This window comes from Phyllopteryx taeniolatus, chromosome 13 (genome assembly GCF_024500385.1).
Source record: "Phyllopteryx taeniolatus isolate TA_2022b chromosome 13, UOR_Ptae_1.2, whole genome shotgun sequence".
NCBI lineage: Eukaryota > Metazoa > Chordata > Actinopteri > Syngnathiformes > Syngnathidae > Phyllopteryx > Phyllopteryx taeniolatus.
The window spans coordinates 23,775,799-23,797,299 of NC_084514.1; the positions used below are offsets into that span (position 1 = coordinate 23,775,799).

General features: G+C 46.2%; 1 protein-coding gene across 2 annotated transcripts; it reads left to right on the forward strand.

Moving 5' to 3' along the window:
• The first annotated feature begins 344 nt into the window (after nucleotides 1–344).
• LOC133487985 (retinol dehydrogenase 14-like) lies at nucleotides 345–20,337 on the forward strand. 2 transcript variants are annotated; one of them, XM_061795343.1, is made up of 2 exons: nucleotides 345–727; nucleotides 19,148–20,337. In XM_061795343.1, the coding sequence occupies exons 1-2, from the start codon at nucleotides 485–487 to the stop codon at nucleotides 19,763–19,765; spliced, it is 861 nt and encodes a 286-aa protein (XP_061651327.1). In that variant the 5' UTR covers nucleotides 345–484; the 3' UTR covers nucleotides 19,766–20,337. The 2 variants fall into 2 exon arrangements, 1 of the variants encoding a protein (XP_061651327.1); XR_009791520.1 differs by lacking the exon at nucleotides 19,148–20,337 and adding an exon at nucleotides 1,402–2,860 and having other exon boundaries at nucleotides 588–727.
• Nucleotides 20,338–21,501: the final 1,164 nt, after the last annotated feature.

A 21,501-nucleotide genomic window follows, 5' to 3' on the forward strand; every position in this document is an offset into this window, starting at 1 on the left:
AACCTATATTGTGCTCCTTAGGGCATAAAGGAGTTTGTGTTTATATTTACAAGTGTTCTGAACCCCTTCGTGATATATCTGTTTTAGATTAATGACAGGTGTCATGTTTTATTTATCCAACAATTTTTTTTTAATTTGTCAAAATGGAAATTGCATTTTATTTTGTTTTTGTTGTTGTCTTGAATAAAAATGACATTTTGTTTCGAATACTGCAGTATTCACGCATGTGACCTAATAGAGCTCAATAAACTGACTTTTGAATCATGATTTGTATTTGTTTGAGGTTTGCATTCGAGCCGTTGGACTGGACAGTATTCGGAAGCAATGACATCCCAAATTTACGAGCCGACTGAAAGGCAACTACCGAAGCTCTGAATTGTGGGGAATGTAGTACAGTGCTGGTTGTGTGTTGCTAGTACTGGCGTTTGATTCTTGTCATTCTTGTCTTGTCATCAAGAGTGAAGGGTGCTACTGTTATGTGAGAATGATGAGTGGAACGACTGTGATAGTGACCGGCGCTAACAGCGGCATAGGAAGAGCCACAACAGCGGGCATTGTGAAGCTCGGCGGCCGGGTTATAATGGCCTGCAGAGACGTCAACAGTGCGGAAGAGGCAGCACGGGAGATTCGACAAGAGACGGATGCAGACAGCAAACTGTTAGTTGTCAAAGAACTGGATCTCGCCTCAATTACATCTATACGCACTTTCTGCCAGGGCATAATGAAGGTACATTGTAATTTTAATGTCTTTATCATAGCTTTTAGGGAGGTCGCTATACTGCGTTGCTACGGAAGAGTATGTCCGTTTTTAGATGAACTAACACAATGTGTATATTTTGGCTCGTAAGCATTTGTCAAATTAATAATGTTAAATGTAAGAGCAGCCTGGGCAGTTCAGAGGCTCGTGTGTAAGGTATGCATGTTCTTGCGAAGGTTTTCTCCGGGATCAGGCTTACTTCCACAGTCCCAAAACATTTGGGTTCATTGAAGAGTCTAAATCAGGGACATTTCCCTCAGAGGGCCGTAATGATTGTGAAACCATGTACAGGTAAATGGTTAATCGCCTCATCACTATTTATAAGTGGATGGATAACTAGTTTCGAAAGCAGAAGTAACAAAAAATGCTTATAATATCTCAACGTTGTTATTTATTATATATGAGAATTTGAAAATTTGGGACAGATTTGTGCAAGAATCATGGACTTTGATGCACATGATTTGCTTTTGTAGGCCACATATAAATGATGTGCCACAAAGGGCTGCCACGATTAGTCACGACAACGTCGACAATCAAAATCGTTGACAATTCATTTAAGTCAGCATTGTCGTTATTTGAATTCAAACTTTGTAAACTTAGTTTCTCTCTTCATTCCTCCTGTTTGCTCGTTTGTTTGTGTGTAGCCTTGACACACATGCGCAGTAGTTGTTATCCGATGACGTACCTGGACGAACCACCGTCCACCACCAGCTGGCGTTAAAGAAAATGACTGTTCATTCACACGGAAGAAATGACGGGAGACACAGGCCAAGCATCAACGGATGACATCTTTGACAAGAAATGCCCGAAACTTTGGCAGTGTGGCTGTTATTGGAAACAGTGGCATCTGCGAGCACACGCTCAGTGCAAGACTTTACAATCCCAGACCTGTGCGAGGGCAAACCTCACGAAAACAACAAACTGTATCGCAAAATACATTTACCAGTAAGCACGGTTGAAAACAAGAGATTAAAGGGGACACTTAACTTAAAGGGGACATATTTTCCAAACAAACTTTTTCTAGTTGGGATGTAATATTGTCTCTATGGTGCCTCAGTAAACGTGAAATATTAATTGAAATCATCCACACATTCCTGAGTTCCAGGCGTTTTTCTGCAGAGAAGCCTGAAATCAGGTCATTCGAATTTCTCAAGGTTATCAACGTCACTAGCGAAGCTCTCCGCCTACCTCTCTGCTCCTGAGCCAGTGCTGTCAACATAACAAACACGTGTTCTCTCACAAGTGGGTCTTCCACACGGAGGCAACCAATCAGAAGGAAGGGGGCGATCTTAGCCAAATGTGGACAAAGCGGATACAAAACTGGGTCAAACAGATGTAGCTTTCAGAGGGGCCTTTTCTGTACATGTATGACAAAACCAAGTTTGTTTTTTTTAAATGAAATTGACACTTTTATACAAGTCCATGTTAGAGAGAAACTCTATGGAGGTCTAAATAGTCATAATACGGGACCTTTGAAGTAATGGACCCTCATTACCAATTCCCTGGACGTAAATTAGAATTGTAAAACTTGAAAGCTTTTGCATGGTCAAATTATACATGTTTATAAGGTGATACGTTTCATTTGTCTGACACAGTTGTGTAATGTTCCATGTCATGTTCAACTTTTGACCTGAAAAATTTTAGGTTTAAGAGTAACAGGGAATATTTAAGATTTGAAATAAAAAAAATACACTTGTTTTTTATGGTAATATTGATATCGACAGATTTTTAAAAATGATTTTTTTTCCCCCCATATTGCCCAGCCGTGAAATAAATCGTAACGTCCTAATTTTTTAACCGACTTTAATGAGGGTGACCTTTTTTCTCCATAAAAAAATTGCTATTCATACAGAACAGTTTAAAAAAAATTAGCCCAAAAAAATCTGGACTATGAAAGGTTATTCCCAGTTCACTTGTTGTGATTGCGACTGCAAGATGGCGCCTACCAGTGTGGTCGCCTCGGTAACGCGCTCTCTAGTATTGTCTTTGTTTTTGTGTTTTTCGTCCGTCTTTGGAGACCTTACACGACTCACTTACACAAGGGGAGACCTGCTAACCATCAAGGAGTCTACTCCAGATTTTCTGTCACCAACTTTCGAATATCCGCTCAGTTTTTTCCCAGAGTTACTCACCGGAGCGGCGTCCGCGGTTTTCGGCGCATGGAGACGGAAGCGGCGCCACAGAGGGAAGCGAGCCGGCATTCAGGTGAAACTCCGCAAGAGAGGACACAGATTGGCGTTCCCGTCGATCCACCTCGCGAACGTACGCTCCCTACCCAACAAAATGGACGAGCTTCATCTTCTGTTAAAGACACGTAAAGACTTCGGACGTTCCGCGGCCATGTGCTTCACAGAGACCTGGCTTTGCGACGCTGTACCCGATGCCGGCATTATGCTTCCCGGTTTCCACATTCATCGAGCGGACCGCGACATGGAATCATCGGGGAAAACAAAGGGCGGCGGGATATGCCTCTATATCAACGAAAAATGGTGTACGGACGTCACGGTGATCAGCACACACTGCAGCCCGCATTTGGAGTCGCTATTCTTAAATTGTAAACCATTCTACTCGCCACGTGAGTTCGCATCATTCATTCTCGCTGGCGTCTATATTCCGCCTCAAGCTAACACGAACGCCGCATTGCTAACGCTCGCCGATCAAATCAACGAAATTGAAAAAAAACACCCCGACTCACCCCTCATTATTCTCGGGGACTTTAACAAAGCTAAACTCAACCACGAACTCCCTAAATACAAGCAGCACATCGACTGTCCTACCAGGGAAAATAATACTTTAGACCACTGCTACACCACGGTAAAAAACGCATACCGTGCTATACCTCGTGCAGCCTTGGGCTCGTCTGATCACTGCTTAATTCACTTAATACCGACGTACAGGCAAGAACTTAAATGTGCGAAGCCTACAGTGAAAACAGTCAAAAAGTGGACAAATGAAGCCAAGATGGAACTTCAAAGCTGCTTAGACTGCACAGACTGGAGTGTCTTTGAAAATTCAGCTGGCAGCCTGGATGAATATACGGACACTGTTACATCCTATATCAGTTTCTGTGAAGAGGTCTGTGTTCCAACAAAATCATTTCGCACATTCAACAACAATAAGCCGTGGTTCACTGCTAAACTTAAGCAGCTTCGCCAAGCTAAGGAGGACGCATATCAGAGCGGGGACAGGGCCCTGTATAATCGAGCTAGAAACCAGCTGACCAAAGAAATTAACATTGCAAAGAGGATCTATACAGCAAAGTTGGAAAAACAGTTTAGCGCAAACGACTCTAAATCAGTCTGGCATGCATTCCAGTCGCTGACTAATTACAAGCAACGATCCCCCCAAGCTGAGAACAATAGCACACTAGCCAACGACTTGAATACCTTCTACTGCAGATTTGAAAAGGACAGTTTCACACCACACACCAATCCGGCCGCACCCGCGACCACAATCACACCTCTGACCTCTGCGTTAACCATCCATGAACAGGATGTGAGACGCATCTTCAAACAACAAAAGATTAACAAAGCGGCAGGCCCGGACCACGTGTCTCCATCCTGCCTCAAAGTCTGCGCGGACCAGCTCGCGCCAGTCTTCACTCAGATCTTCAACAGATCACTGGAAATGTGCGAAGTTCCATCCTGCTTCAAACGCTCCACCATCATCCCAGTCCCCAAGAAACCTGCAATCTCGGGTCTGAATGACTACAGGCCTGTCGCTTTGACATCTGTGGTCATGAAGTCCTTTGAACGTCTTGTGCTGGACCACCTCAAGAGTGTCACAGGTCCCCTGCTGGACCCCCTGCAGTTTGCCTACCAAGCGAACAGATCTGCGGATGATGCAGTCAACATGGGACTGCACTTCATCCTAGAACACCTCGACAGTGCAGGGACCTATGCGAGGATCCTGTTCGTGGACTTCAGCTCAGCGTTCAACACCATCATCCCTGAACTCCTTTCATCCAAGCTTCTCCAGCTCAGCGTCTCACCTGCCATCTGCCAGTGGATTACCAGCTTTCTGACGGGCAGGACACAGCAGGTCAGGCTGGGGGAGGCCACCTCATCCACACGCAGCATCAGCACTGGGGCGCCCCAAGCTTGTGTCCTCTCTCCGCTGCTCTTCTCTCTCTACACGAACGACTGCACCTCAGCGAACCCGACTGTCAAACTCCTGAAGTTTGCAGATGACACCACTGTCATCGGCCTCATCAAGGACGGTGACGAGTCTGCATATCGACAGGAAGCGGAGCGGCTGGAGCTGTGGTGCGGCCGACACAACCTGGAGCTGAACACGCTCAAGACTGTAGAGATGATCGTGGACTTCAGGAGGCATCCTTCACCACAGCTGCCCCTCACGCTGTCCAGCTGCCTTGTGTCAACCGTCGAGACCTTCAAGTTCCTGGGAATTACAATCTCCCAGGACCTGAAGTGGGCGACCAACATCAACTCCATCCTCAAAAAGGCCCAGCAGAGGATGTACTTCCTGCGGCTTCTGAGAAAGCATGGCCTGCCACCGGAGCTGCTGAGACAGTTCTACACAGCGGTCATCGAATCAGTCCTGTGTTCTTCCATCACAGTCTGGTTTGGTGCTGCTACAAAAAAGGACAAACTCCGACTGCAACGGACAATCAAAACTGCTGAAAGGATTGTCGGTACCCCCCTACCCACCCTTGAGGACTTGCACGCTGCCAGAACTAAGACAAGGGCGTGCAAAATCCTCTCGGACCCTCCCCACCCTGGTCACCAGCTCTTCCAGCTCCTTCCCTCAGGTAGGCGCTACCGATCAATGCAAACTAGAACTAGTAGACATTCCAACAGCTTCTTCCCTCTTGCAATCAACTTCTTGAACAGCTAACTTACAATTCCATTACAACAAGCTGGCAATTTTTTGACTTGAGTTCGTTGTCACATTTCTGTATTATGTATTACTTGTGCACTCACTGTAGTTGTCTCGCCGTGCTGCACTATTTGCATATAGTGGCCACTCATGCCAGAGTAGTATCTGCTCCATTTGCACACTGATTGAGGAGTATCTGTAACATTTGCACAACCATTGTCCCAGATTATCGCAGTACTCGTCACTTTAAACCGCATACACTCCTTGAAGTCTCAGTGCCCTTTGCACAATGGTCATTGCACCGGACTATTGCGATATTAGCCATTCGAACTGAGGACTCTGCATCTTTTTGCACAATTGTTGTTTGTTGTTGTTTTCTGTTAATGTCTTTATGTCTCCAAAGTGTTCTGTAAATTGACTGTCTGTTGTACTAGAGCGGCTCCAACTACCGGAGACAAATTCCTTGTGTGTTTTGGACATACTTGGCAAATAAAGATGATTCTGATTCTGATTCTGATTCTGATTGCACATGATTGAGGATCGTTTTTTGGTTCTATTTTAAAGTGCACTAAACATTCACAGCTAAGAATGTTAAAGGCCAGAGTATCACCTTCATTTTTATTTCCACTATCATGTTGTGTATGAAAATGCAAATATATATATATATATATATATATATATATATATAGTATCGTACGATACGATATATATATATAGTATCGCACGATACGGTACGATGCTGAACAACTACAGCGTCGTATTCAGGAATGAGAGTTTGAAAGCTGTCCCTCAGGTCTGAAAATGAACAAAAGCAAAACGAAGGTCATGTTCAATCGTTACTGTCAACAAAAAGATATCAAAATGGAGGACTATGTCCTAGACGCCGTCAACAACTACTTCTATTTAGGCCAACTTGTAACAATGGATGGAAATACAAGCACTGAAGTTGAACGCCGCATAAAGCTTGCCTGGCAGGCTTATGGAAGGCTTAGTGTTATATTCATGAACAATCTTCCCATTTGCTTGAAAAGAAAAGTTTTCGATCAATGTATTTTACCAGTTCTCACTTACGGTAGTGAAACTTGGACGATGAATGCCAAAGTTATACAAAGATTATGTGTAACCAAAAGGAACATGGAACGCCAAATGTTGAAAATAAGCATTCGCGACAAGAAAGATGCAGTTGGATAAGACAGCAGATCCGAGTTACCGACGTCATTAAAAAAATAAAAAGCCTTAAATGAAAATGGGCTGGCCACATTGCCCGAAGAGCTGACAAAAGATGGATCACAGAAACTATCAATTGGATACCACTGTACACAAAGTGACCACGACGAAGACCTAAAAGTCGATGGATAGATTAAATCATTAAACACACCGGAATACACTGGCAACAAATTGCAAAATGTCGTAGTAGTTGGAAACGTGAAGAAGAGGCCTTCATCCTGCAGTGGATAGATAATGGCTGATGATGATTGACAGTGGGTACGGGAAGTATTCAGACCGCCTTAATTTCTTCACTTTTTGTTGTATTGCAGCCATTTGCTAAAATCATTAAAGTTCATTTTTCCTCAATGTACACACAGCACCCCATATTGACATAAAAAAAAATAATTGTTGAAATTTTTATAGATTTATTAAAAAAGAAAAATGGAAATATCACACAGCCATAAGGATTCAGACCCTTTGCAGTGACACTCATATATTTAACTCCGGTGCTGTCCATTTCTTCTGCTCATCCTTGAGATGGTTCCACACCTTCATTGGAGTCCAGCTGTGTTTGATTATACTGATTGGACTTGATTAGGAAACCCACACACCTGTCTATATAAGACCTGACAGCTCACAGTGCATCTCAGAGCAAATGAGAATCAGGAAGTCAAAGTAACTGCCTGAAGAGCTCAGAGACAGAATTGTGGCAAGGCACAGATCTGGCCAAGGTTACAAAAAGAATTCTGCCGCACTTAAGGTTCCTAAGAGCACAGTGGCCTCCATAATTCTTAAATGGAAGACATTTGGACGCCCGGAGTTCCTAAAGGCTCTGGATGTTGTGGGGCTGTCCTAGTTGACACGCTTCTGCAACATCGCATGGACATCTGGGACAGTGCCTCTGGATTGGCAGACTGGGGTGTGGTGGTCCCACATTTTAAAAAGGGGGACCGGAGGGTGTGTTCCAACTACAGGGGGATCACACTCCTTAGCCTTCCTGGTAAGGTCTATTCAGGGATGCTGGAGAGGAGGGTCCGTCGGGAAGTCAAACCTCAGATTCAGGAGGAGCAGTGTGGTTTTCGTCCTGGCCGTGGAACAGTTGACCAGCTCTACACCCTCGGCAGAGTCCTCGAGGGTGCATGGGAGTTCGCCCAACCAGTCTACATGTGTTTTGTGGACTTGGAGAAGGCGTTCGACCATGTTTGGAAGACCAGAACGCTTCCTAGAGCTGGCCGTCTGGCCAAACTGAGCAATTGGGGGAGAAGAGCCTTGGTGAGAGAGGTAAAGAAGAACCCAAAGATCGCTGTGGCTGAGGTCCAGAGATGCAGTCGGGAGATGGGAGAAAGTTATAGAAAGTCAACCATCACTGCAGCCCTCCACCAGTCAGGGCTTTATGGCAGAGTGGGCCGACGGAAGGCTGTCCTCAATGCAAGACACATGAAAACCTGCATGTAGTTTGCTAAAAAACACCTGAAGGACTCCAAGATGGTGAGAAATAAGCTTCTCTGATCTGATGAGACCAAGATAAAACTTTTTGGTCTTAATTGTAAGCGGTATGTGTGGAGAAACCAGGCACTGCTCATACCTGTCCAATACAGTCCCAACAGTGAAGTATGGTGGTGGCAGAATCATGCTGTGGGGGTGTTTTTCACCTATAGGGACGGGATGACTGGTTGCAATCGAAGATAAGATGAATGTGGCCAAGTACAGGGAAATCCTGGACAAAAACCTTCTCCAGAGTGCTCAGGACCTCAGACTGGGGCGAAGGTTCACCTTCTAACAAGACAATGACTAAGCACACAGCTAAAATAATGACTGAGTGGCTTCAGAACAACTCCGTGACTGTTCTTGAATGGCCCAGCCAGCGAGAGCTCTGACTTAAACCCAATTAATCATCTCTGGAGAGACCTGAAAATAGTTCACCTCGATACACCTGGCGTAAATGTAGCACAGCATTTCAGAAAAAGAACATCATACCAACAGTCAAACATGGTGGTGGTAGTGTGATGTTCTTGGGCTGTTTTGCCCATTCAGGACCTGGACTACTTGCTGGGATTGATGGAACCATGAATTCTGCTCTATTACAGAAAATCCTGAAGGATAATGTTCAGCCATCACTTTTTGACCTCAAGCTGAAGCGCACTTGGGTTCTGCAGCAGGATAACAATCCAAAACACACCAGCATGTCAACTTCTGAATGGTTTAAAAAAACAAAATTAAGGTTTTGGAGTGGCCTAGTCATAGTCTAAACTGGAATCTAATTGAAATGCTGTGGCATGACCTTAAAAAGGACGTTAATGCATGAAAAACCTCGGCAGAGTCCTCGAGGGTGAATGGGAGTTCGCCCAACCAGTCTACATGTGTTTTGTGGACTTGGAGAAGGCGTTCGATCATGTCTGTGAGTTCTGTGGTGGGTGCTTCGGGAGTATGGGGTGCTGGACCCCCTGATACGGGCGGTTCGGTCCCTGTACGACCAGTGTCAGAGTTTGGTCCGCATTGCCGGCAGTAAGTCGCCAAGGCTGCCCTTTGTCACCGATTCTTGGGGTCTTGTTCATGAGTGAGGGAAGAATGGAACGGGAGATCGATAGGCGGATTGGTGCAGCGTCTGCAGTGATGCAGACTTTGTATTGGTCCATTGTGGTGAAGAAAGGCGAAGCTCTCAAATTACCAGTCGATCTACGTTCCTACCCTCACCTATGATCACAAGCTGTGGGTCGTGACCAAAAGGACAAGATCCCGGATACAAGCGGCCGAAATGAGTTTCCTACGCAGGGTATCCGGGCTCTCCCTTAGAGATAAGGTGAGAAGTTCGGTCATCAGGGAGTGGCTCAGAGTAGAGGCACTGCTCCTCCACATTGAGAGGAGCCAGATGAGGTGGCTCGGGCATCTGATTAGGATGCCTCCCGGAAGCCTCCCTGGTGAGGTGTTCTGGGCACGTCCCATTGGGAGGAGACCCCGGGGACAACCCAGGACACGCTGGAGAGACTATGTCTCGGCTGGCCTGGGAACGCCTCAGGATTCCCTCGGAAGAGCTGGAGGAACTGGCTGGGGAGAGGGAAGTCTGGGCTTCCCTGCTGAGGCTGCTGCCCCCCCAACCTGACCTCAGCTAAGCAGAGGAAAATGAATGAATGAATGTTCAGCGAGCGTTGGCAGTGCGGCGCATGTGTGAGCTTGAGGAGGAATGTAAATAGCCGCGAGTATAAAAGATGTGAACTCATGGTGAGTAGAATGGCTTACAGTTCAGAAACAGCGACTCCAAGTCCGGGCTGGAGTGTGTGCTGAGCTCCGTGACGTTAGTACAACATTTTTCGTTGCTATAGAAGCACACCCCGCCACCTTTTGATTTACCCGATAACTCTGTGACGCGGTCTGCCCGGTGAATTTGGAAGGCGCCATAGGGGGACGCGTCCACAGAGCCATCTCTCCGTGAAGCACAGGGTGGCGGAACATCCGAAGTCTTTACTGGTCTTTGTGAGAAGATGACGCTCGTCCATTTTGTGGGTAGGGAGCGTAGCTTCGCAAGGTGAATCAACGGACGCGCCATTCGAAATCCTCCCCTACGGAGGTTCACCGGGATACTGGCGCGCTTCCCCCTTTGTCGCCTTCGCCTCCATGCTCCGTACACCGCGGCTGCCCCACCGGTGAGTAACTTGGAGAAAAAACTGAGCGGATTTGCAAAAGTTGGTTAAAGAAAGTCCGGAGTAGACTCCCTAATGTTTAGCAAGTCTTCCCTTGTGTAAGTGAGTTACCAAATGTCTCCAGAAAACACAAAAACAGAATACTAGAGAGCACGTAACGAAGGCGACCACACGGTGAGGCGCCATCACGGATGTCTGAATTTTAACCATCTACTCCTTCCACACTGTTGAGGGTATAGGCCCCATCAAATTAAAATCTTCTTTTCCTTTTGGCTTGTCCCTTTTGGGGTCGCCACAGCGCATCATCCTTTTCCATGTAAGCCTATCTCCTGCATCCTCCTCTCGAACACCAACTGCCCTCATGTCTTCCCTCACGACATCCATCAACCTTGTCTTTGGTCTTCCTCTAGCTCTCTTGCCTGGCAGCTCCATCCTCATCATCCTTCTACCAATATACTCACTATTTCTCCTCTGGATGTGTCCAAACCATCGAAGTCTTCTCTCTCTAACTTTGTCTCCAAAACATTGACCCTTGGCTGTCCCTCTGATGAGCTCTTTCTAATTTTATCCAACCTGGTCACTCCGAGAGCGAACCCCAACATCTTCATTTACTCCAGCTCTGCTTCCTGTTGTCTCTTCAGTGCCACTGTCTCTAATCCGTACATCATGGCTGGCCTCACCACTCTTTTATAAACTTTGCCCTTCAGCCGAGCGGAGACTCTTCTGTCACATAACACACCTAACACCTTCCTCCACCCGTTCCAACCTGCTTGGACTCGTTTCTTCACTTCCTGACCACACTCACCATTGCTCTGGACGGTTGACCCCAAGTATTTAAAGTCCTCCACCCTTGCTATCTCTTCGCCCTGTAGCCTCACTCTTCCCTAACCACCCCTCTCATTCATGCACATATATTCTGTCTTTCTTCGGCTAATTTTCTAATAATCTTTCCAGTGCATGCCTCCTTCTTTCTAACTGTTCCACCACCTGCTCCCTGCTTTCACTGCAGATCACAATGTCATCTGCAAACATCATGGTCCACGGGGATTCGAGTCAAACCTCATCTGTCAGCCCATCCATCACCACTGCAAACAGGAAGGGGCTCAGGGCTGATCCCTGATGCAGTCCCACCTCCACCTTAAATTCGTCTGTCACACCTACAGCACACCTCACCACTGTTCTGCTGCCCTCGTACATGTCCTGTATTATTCTAACATACTTCTCTGCCACTCCAGACTTCTGCATGCAGCACCACAGTACTTCTCTGGGTACTCTGTCATTGGCTTTCTCTTGATCCACAAAGACACAATGTAGCTCCTTCTGACCTCTGTTCTTTTACATCAACATCATCAAGGCAAATAATGCATCTGTGGTACTCTTTCTAGGCATGAAACCATACTGTTGCTCGCAAATACTCCTGTCCTGAGTCTAGCCTCCACTACTCTTTCCCATAACTTCATTGTGTGGCTCATCAACTTTATTCCTCTATAGTTCCCACAGCTTGTCACATCACCCTTGTTCTTAAAAATGGGCACCAGCACACTTTTCCTCCATTCCTCAGGCATCTTCTCACGCGCTTGAATTCTATTGAACAAGCTGGTCAAAAAGCCGCCTCTCCTCGATGCTTCCATACCTGGAATGTCATCAGGACCAACTGCCTTTCCATTTTTCATCCTCTTTAATGCCTTTCTAACTTCCCCCTAACTAATCATTGCCACTTCCTGGTTCACCACACTTGCTTCTTCTACTCTCCCTTCTCTCTCATTTTCCTCATTCATCAACTCCTCAAAGTATTCTTTCCATCTAGCTAGCACACTACTGGCACCAGTCATATTTCCATCTCTATCCTTTATCACCCTAACGTGCTGCACATCCTTCCCATCTCTATCCCTCTGTCTTGCCAGCCTGTATAGATCCTTTTCTCGTTCTTTAGTGTCCAACCTGCCATACATGTCATCATATGCCTGTTGTTTGTCCTTTGCCACCTCTAACTTTGCCCTGTGTCGCATCTCAATATATTCCTTTCGCCTCTCCTCGGTCCTCTCAGTGTCACACTTCTTCTTAGCTAACCTTTTTCCTTGTATGATTTCCTGTACTGTGAGGTTCCGCCACCAAGTCTCCTTCGCTCCTTTCCTGCCAAAAGATGCACCAAGTCCTCTCCTGCCTGCCTCTCTGATCACCTTGGCTGCAGTGGTCCAGTCTTCTGGAAGCTCCTCCTGTCCACCGAGAGACTGTCTCACCTCTTCCCGAAAAGCTGCACAACACTCGTCCTGTCTCAGCTTCCACCACATGGTTCTCTGCTCTGGCTTTGTCTTCCTCATCTTCCTCCCCACCACCAGAGTCATCTTACACACCACCATCCTATGCTGTCTGGACACACTCTCCCCTACCACAACCTTACAGTCGTTAACCTCCTTCAGATTACATCGTCTGCACAAGATGTAATCCACCTGCGTGCTTCTACCTCCGCTCTTGTAGGTCACCCTATGTTCCTGCCTCTTCTGGAAAAAAGTGTTCACTACAGCCATTTGCATCCTTTTTGCAAAGTCTACCACCATCTGTCCCTCCAAGTTCCTTTCCTGGATGCCGTACTTACCCATCACTTCTTCATCACCCATATTTCCTTTACCAACATGTCCTTACAATCTGGACCAATCACGACTCTCTCTCTCTCTGTCTGGTATGCTCAGAACTACTTCATCTAGCTCCTTCCTGAATTTCTCTTTCACCTCAAGGTCACATCGTACATGTGGGGCATAGCAGCTAATCACATTATACATCCATCCATTTTCTTTACTGCTTATCCTCACAAGGGTCGCGGGAGTGCTGGAGCCTATAACACCCTCAATTTCAAGTTTCAGCCTCATCACTCGATGTGATACTCTTTTTACCTCCAAGACATTCTTAGCCAACTCTTCTTTTAAAATAACCCCGACTCCATTTCTCTTCCCATCTACACCATGGTAAAAATAATTCAAACCCTGCCCCTAAAATTCTAGCCTTACTGCCTTTCCACCTGGTCTCCTGGACACACAATATATCAACCTTTCTCCTAATCATCATGTCAACCAACTCGCGAGATTTTCCTGTCATCGTCCCAACATTCAAAGACCCCACATTCAGTTCTAGGCTCTGTGCTTTCCTCTACTCTTTCTGCCGAAGAACCCGCTTTCCAACTCTTCTTCTTTTTCAAATTCGAACCACAGTAGCTGAATTTCCAACGGCGCCCTGCAGGTTGACGGCGCCAGTGGCGGACATTGTTAAGCCGGGCCACGACCGATCCGGTATGGAATTCTTTGGATGAACGCTCATATTTGTTTGAAAAGGTTTTAAGCCGGATGTCCATCCTGACGCAACCCTCTGCATTGGAGAAGTCCGCCTGTCACAGCCTGACACGTACCACGTAAGCAAGAGCTGATGACATTCATTTATTGAACTTTGATGTATTCTGTGATTTAATTTTTGCCTATATTGATATTGCTATACATCTGGATGGTTATTTTAAGACAATACCAAGTGAAAATAGTGAGTGGAACATATTGGAAGGCTTTTTGTTTAAAGAATTGACCGTTGAAATGTCTCATTAAGGAAAGAAGAAAGCCATGTCATCCCACATTAGGTAATTCTTGCAGATTACTTTCTGCATATATAAATGGGTTTCGTCAGTCCAATTTTGTATTGATTGTATTACAAATTCCTCCAAGTCATTTGAAGAGCATTCTTGTAGATGACAAAGGCATTTCTGTAGCGTCCATTGTGTGACAGACACGGACTTTGATGGGCACCGCTAGCTGTCATAACAGGGTCTCTCGGCCAAAAGCTTTACGTTGCTTAATGTCCCAAAACTGGTATCAATCGTCACCAAAATGTATTTGGACATCTCTATTTATAGCCATTTACATCTCTGAAAATATCATAACAATCGGCACAATAGTTTTGATTTTATGGACGCTAAGTGTTTCCATGTCAGTCATACGTCATCCCACGAGCTTTGCAGATTCATTTCCACATATATAAACAGGTTTTGTCAGCTCAATTTTGTATTGATTGCACCACAAATTCCTCTAAGATGTTTAAAAAGAGTTCCTATGGATAACAAAGGCATTTCTGTAGCTGGCATGGTGTGACAGATGCAGTCGGATGACGAGGGTCTCCCGATCAAAAGGTTTAGGTGTCTTAATGTCCTACAACAGTGATTAATTGTCACCCAAATTTATGTGGACAATTGGACATCTCTATTCATGTCAACTTACACCTCTGAAAGTATCTGAACAATTGGCCCTATATTTTTCATTTCATGGACGCTAACTATTTTCCTCTCCATAGACGATCATTTGAGAAAAAGGAATGTGTAACATCCATAAAATATACAATATTCGGCCAAATGTAATATTTTCAGAGGTTGAAGCTGCTATGAGTAGAGATGTCCACATAAATGTTGGTGATGATTGCTGACAGTTTTGGGACATTATATGATTGCTTGGGTTCATGAGGCTTGCAAAAGATGTGGCTCTCGCCCACCTTGTTTGTATCATTTTAATCGTTGACAACCTAATTAATTTGCAAAAAAAAATGTTTCAGCATTTTAGCAAATTAGCGATTGAAAATTTTTGGGGTGCAAGCTGTTGTTCATATGAGAGTGGAATGATATATGACAGCAAAATAAGACATAAGGCCAACTTGAACTTGAAACGGTGTTCTGAAAGTCAAGCAAGCTGTCATCTTTTCTCCTGAAAGGTTTTAATTTTATAGGTGAGGGAATTCAACCCAGCAGCTACGATATATAAAATATAAATGAATACTGCCACTTTATAGTACAGTACATTACTTTGTCCACTATGCAATGTCTCCAGTCATTTTGGAAGTGGGGGGGATTTCACCTGACAGCAACAACATATATAAAATATATATAAAAACTTCCACTTTGTAGTATAGTACATTCTTTTTCCACACCAGCTATGCAGTGAATTTAGTCTCCAGTTCTGCCACTGATGTCACACCAGGACATCGCGTCGAGTTTGGCAATGAGAAAAGGGTCTTCCAAAGGCAATGTTATTTAGCAATTGCCCCAAAGATGGGTTGATATGACTGTAAATGACTGCCAGTGTGATTTTCTTGAGCAAAAACAACAACATAAAATCAACTTCCATCCATCCATTTTCTACCGCTTATCCAAGGTCGGGTCGCGGGGGCAGTAGCTTTAGCAGGGACGCCCAGACTTCCCTCTCCCCAGCCACTTCATCCATCTCTTCCGGGGGGGATCCCGAGGCGTTCCCAGGCCAGCCGAAGGATGTAGTCTCTCCAGCGTGTCCTGGGTCATCCCCGGGGACGTGTCCGGAACACCTCACCAGGGAAGCGTCTGGGAGGCATCCGAATCAGATGCCCCAGCCACCTCTTCTGGCTCCTGTCGATGTGAAGGTGCAGTGGCTCGACTCTGAGATCCTCCCGGATGACTCGAGCTTCTCACTCTATCTCTAAGGGAGAGCCCGGACACCCTGCGGAGGAAATTCATTTCGGCTGCTTGTATCCTGGATCTTGTTCTTTCGGTCACGACCCGCAGCTCGTGACCATAGTTGAGGGTAGGAACGTAGATCGACCGGTAAATCGAGAGCTTCGCCTTTCGGCTTAGCTCCTTCTTTACCACAACGGATCGATACAAAGTCCGGATCACTGCAGACGCTGCACCGATCCGCCTGTCGATCTCCCGTTCCATTCTTCCCTCACTCGTGAACAAGACCCCAAGATACTTGAACTCCTCCAGTTGGGGCAGGATCTCAGAGTCGAGCCACTGCACCTTCACATCGAGAATGCCACTGCACCTTCACATCGAGAATGTTATAATGTCCCAAAACTGTCAGCAATCATCACCAGGATCTCATCCCCGACCTGGAGAGGTCACGCCACCCTTTTCCGACTGAGGACCATGGTTTCAGATTTGGAGGTGCTGATTCTCATCCCAGCCGCTTCACACTCTGCTGCGAACTGCTTCAGTGAGACTTGGAGGTCACAGCTTGATGAACCCAACAGAACCACATCATCTGCAAAAAGCAGAGATGCAATACTGAGGCCACCAAACCGGACCCCCTCTACGCCTCGGCTGCGCCTAGAAATTCTGTCCATAAGTTATGAACAGAATCGGTGACAAAGAACAGCCTTGGCGGAGTCCAACCCTCACCGGAAACGAGTCCGACTTACTGCCGGATATGCGGACCAAACTCTGACTCCGGTCGTACAGGAACCGAACAGCCCGTATCAGGGGGTTCGGTACCCCATACGCCCGAAGCACCCCCCACAGGACCCCCCGAGAGACACGGTCGAACGCCTTCTCCAAGTCCACAAAACACATGTAGACTGGTTGGGCGAACTCTCATGCACCCTCGAGGACCCTGCTAAGGGTGTAGAGCTGGTCTACTGTTCCACGGCCAGGACGAAAACCACACTGCTCCTCCTGAATCTGAGATTCAACTTCCCGACGGACCCTCCTCTCCAGCACCCTTGAATAGACCTTACCAGAGAGGCTGAGGAGTGTGATCCCCATCTAGTTGGAACACACCCTCCGGTCCCCCTTCTTAAAAAGGGGGACCACCACCCCAGTCTGCCAATCCAGAGGCACTGTCCCCGATGTCCACACGATGTTTCAGAGGCGTGTCAACCAGGACAGTCCTACAACATCCAGAGCCTTGAGGAACTCCGGGCGAATCTCATCCACCGAGGAGCTTTTTAACCACCTCGGTGACCTCAACCCCAGAGAAAGGAGAGCCGCGTCAGAGAACCCAGACTCTGCTCCCTCATGGGAAGGCGTGTCGGTGGAATTGAGGAGATCTTCGAAGTATTCTCCCCACCGGCTCACAACGTCTCGAGTCGAGGTCAGCAGCGCCCCATCCCCACTCTATACAGTGTTGATGGTTCACTGCTTCGCCCTCCTGAGACGCCGGATGTTGGACCAGAATTTCCTCGAAGCCGTCTGGAAGTCTTTCTCCATGACCTCACCGAACTCCTCCCATGCCCGAGTTTTTGCTTCAGCGACCACCAAAGCTGCATTCCGCTTGGCCAGCCTTTACCCATCAGCCGCCTCAGGAGTCCCACAGGCCAAAAAGGCCCGATAGGACTCCTTCTTCAGCTTGACGGCATCCCTCACCGTTGGTGTCCACGAACGGGTTCGAGGATTGCCGCCATGACAGGCACCGACCACCTTACGGCCACAGCTCCTGTCGGCCGCCTCAGCAATGGAGGCGCGGAACATGGTCCACTCGGACTCGATGTCCCCCGCCTCCCCCGGAACATGAGCAAAGTTCTGTCGGAGGTGGGAGTTGAAACTCCTTCTGACAGTGGATTCCGCCAGACGTTCCCAGCAGACCCTCACAATACGTTTAGGCCTGCCACGTTGGACCGGCATCTTCCCTCACCATCGTACAGGTGCCGAGCCGAGCAATAAGTATACCCACACCTGCTCGGCGCCTCTCACCGTGGGCAACTCCAGAGTGGAAGAGAGTCCCGCCCCTCTCGAGAGGACTGTTACCAGAGCCCAAGCTGTGCGTGGAGGAGAGTCTGACTATATCCCGACTCCAAAAAGGGTGGGTACTCTGAACTCCTGTTTGGTGCATAGGCACAAACAACAGTCAGGACCCATCCCCCCACCCAAAGGTGGAGGGAGGCTACCCTCTCGTCCACTGGGGTGAATCCCAAAGTACAGGCGCCGAGCCGGGGAGGAATAAGTATACCCACACCTGCTCGCGCGTCTCACCATGGGCAACTACAGAGTGGAAGAAAGTCCAACCCCTCTCGAGAGGACTGGTACCAGAGCCCAAGCTGTGTGTGGAGGCAAGTCCGACTATATCTCGTCGGAACTTCTCGACCTCACACACCAGCTCGGGCTCCTTCCCTGCCAGAGAGGTGACATTCCACGTCCCGAGAGCCAGCTTCTGTAGCCGGGGATCGGATCGCCAAGGTCCCTGCCTTCGGCCACCTCCCAGCTTGCACTGCACCCGACCCCTATGGCCCCTCCCACAGGTGGTGAGCCCATGGGAAGGGGGACCCATGTTACCCTTTCGGGCTGTGCCCGGCTGGGCCCCATGGGTGTAGGCCCGGCCACCAGGCGCTGGCCTTTGAGCCCCACCTCCAGGCCTGGCTCCAGAGGGGGGCCCCGGTGACCCGTGTCCGGGCAAGGGAAACCTGATTCCATTAATTGTACTTGTCATAGGGGTTTTTGGAGCCATGCTTTGTCTGGTCCCTCACCTAGGACCTGTTTGCCATGGGTGACCCTGCCAGGGGCATAAAGCCCCAGACAACTTGGCTCCTAGGATCATTGGGACACACAAACCCCTCCACCACGATAAGGTGACGGCTCAAGGAGGGGTAAAATCAACTTGTTAGTGAAATATGGTCGAGACCCATACCTTTCTTTGTCTTTTAGATCACTGATTGCACTGGAAATACAGTAGCTTAGGGTGGTCTGTATACTCCCATAACATGAATGAAACTATTGCTGGGGAATCATTTTCAGTGCAATAAATTCAAAGTGTTTGTTCAAATAGTGTGGTCTATGACAGTTAGACAGTTTTTAAAACAGGTAGGTATGATTTAACATAAACAGCCAAACAGTACATGTAGATTGCAGCCCTGCAGTCTTTTACAGTACTTCTCGTTTTATTATGTGATTATGTATTTTTGTGCTTCATAAAATATTCTCTCTTTTGCGGGACAGGAAGAGCCTCGGTTAGATGTGCTGATAAATAATGCAGGGGTCTACCAGTGTCCTTACACCAAAACTGAGGACGGCTTTGAGCTGCAGTTTGGGGTCAACCATTTGGGCCATTTCCTGCTCACCCACCTGTTGCTGGACCTCATGAAACGATCTGCTCCCAGCCGTATAGTTGTGGTCTCCTCCAAACTCTACAAACATGGTCACATCAACTTCGACGACTTGAACAGTGAACAGAACTATGACAAGGCGTTTGCCTACAGTTGCAGCAAACTAGCCAACTTGCTATTCACCTGTGAGCTGGCCCAGCGACTGGAGGGGAGTGGGGTGACTGTAAATGCTCTTTCTCCTGGTATCGTGAGGACTAATCTGGGACGGCATGTCCATGTCCCAGTGGTAGCAAAACCCTTATTCAACCTGCTGTCCTGGGGCTTATTTAAGAGCCCTGAACAAGGAGCTCAAACGTCACTATATTTAGCCTGCAGCCCGGATGTACAGGATGTCCAAGGAAAGTTCTTTTCAGACTGTCAGCCTCAGGTTCTTCTTGACAAGGCCACCAACTGCGAAGTTGCCAGCAAATTGTGGGACATAAGTGAAGTCTTGGTTGGAATTCTTAAATGATTAGATGTGTGCCTTCATACAGGATGTGCAAATATTTCCAAATTCTTCCAATACAAATATATTTTTTTTTTCTTATTACTTCTTCCCTTAATTAATAAAATATGGTTTTTCCAAAAATGTAGTTAATTGAATAATCGATGACTGCAATCGTCACATTTGACTCATCCTTTGTTGAAAAGACATTGTATGCGATGACATAAACTGATATAAATTTATTTTTTTGGTCTACATTGTTCTCACAGTGGAAATAAAAAGTCAACACACCCATGTTCAAATCCCAGGTTTTTGTGATGTAAAACATTTGCTCAAGATAAATCATTTCAAAACTTTTTGTACCATTAATGTTGACCAATAGCTTGTGGAACTCAACTGAATTTTATAAAATCTTGATGAAAATTAATGAAGAAATAACTGAAATAATGTTAGTTGCACAAGTGTTCACACACTCATAACTGGGAGCTAGCTTTTCAGAATTAACCAGTCACTTTCACCTTCAATTAATGGGCGTCAGCACACACCTGCCACTATTTGAAATGGCTCTGATTAACCCCAAATAAATTTCTGGTGTTCTAGTAAGCTATTCCTAACATTTATTTTTTGCTTTCTACCAGAAGCCTGGAGCTTTTCTGCCTAATATTTCAAACTGTTTATAATTCCTCTCACCTTGTGTAATGCCCCAGTTCCAGCTGAAGAAAAAAAAAGAAAAAAACGGCCCCAAAGCATGATGCTGTCACCTCCATGTTTCACTGTAGGTATAGTGTTCTTTTGGTGAAGAGCATTTTTGTGTTTGCGCCGAACATATCTTTTGGAATTCTGGCCAAAAGTTCAACCTTGGTTTCATCAGACCATAACATAACATTTTCCCACGTTTGTGAGATTCTGTCTTGTCTGTTATAATAAACGCAAAAATGTGTATATATAATGTTATACTGAATATATATAATTATTTGTATATTTATGATCAGTTATAATCAACACAAATATATGTGTATGTACAGCATATGTGTTGTCCATCTATGGATCCATTTTCCATACCTGCCAACTACTCCGTTTTTGCCAAAAACAAGTACGGTTTGAAGTAACCCATTCTGGGCTGCAAAAATAAGATTTTTTTTTTATCCCTCCCAAAAAATATTAATACTAATTAATTATAAAATTCCAAATCCTTAAAAGTTTGTTTATTCATGCGAAAGAGCTGTCGAAATGTAGAACGACTTCCAGAATTGGCCACTGTTGTTTACTTGTGCCGTGGCACAATGAAGGCAGAAAATGGGATTGGGATGGGATATTTGCGGGTCACAGATATACAATAATACTAGATCCTCCCATGCCTACGTAGCGGCCATGTTGAATGTGGGCCATGTGATGGTGGTTATCTATTGTCTATTGTACATAGAGCAGAGAGAGCGTGGCATTGCTGCAGTGTTAACTGAGTACAAAACACAAGTCTTTGGAGTCTGGAACACGCTTTTTTTGGTACAGTAACAGGTTTCTTTTTTCTCAAGCCCTTCGTCTTTGGCAATGAATCTGGAAGTAGGAGGCGCACGAATTCCTCGCAGCTCATGAAAGCGACTCGCCTACGATGAGTACTGTACGTCAACAATGTCACCATGACCAAGCGTGGTAAGATTGGATAACGTGAAACTTTCAAACATTTTCAAGCTTTTTTAAATATTTATTTACAGTAAGTTTGTACTGTACTGGGCATTTTAGGCCACGAAAAAAGCAGACAAAAC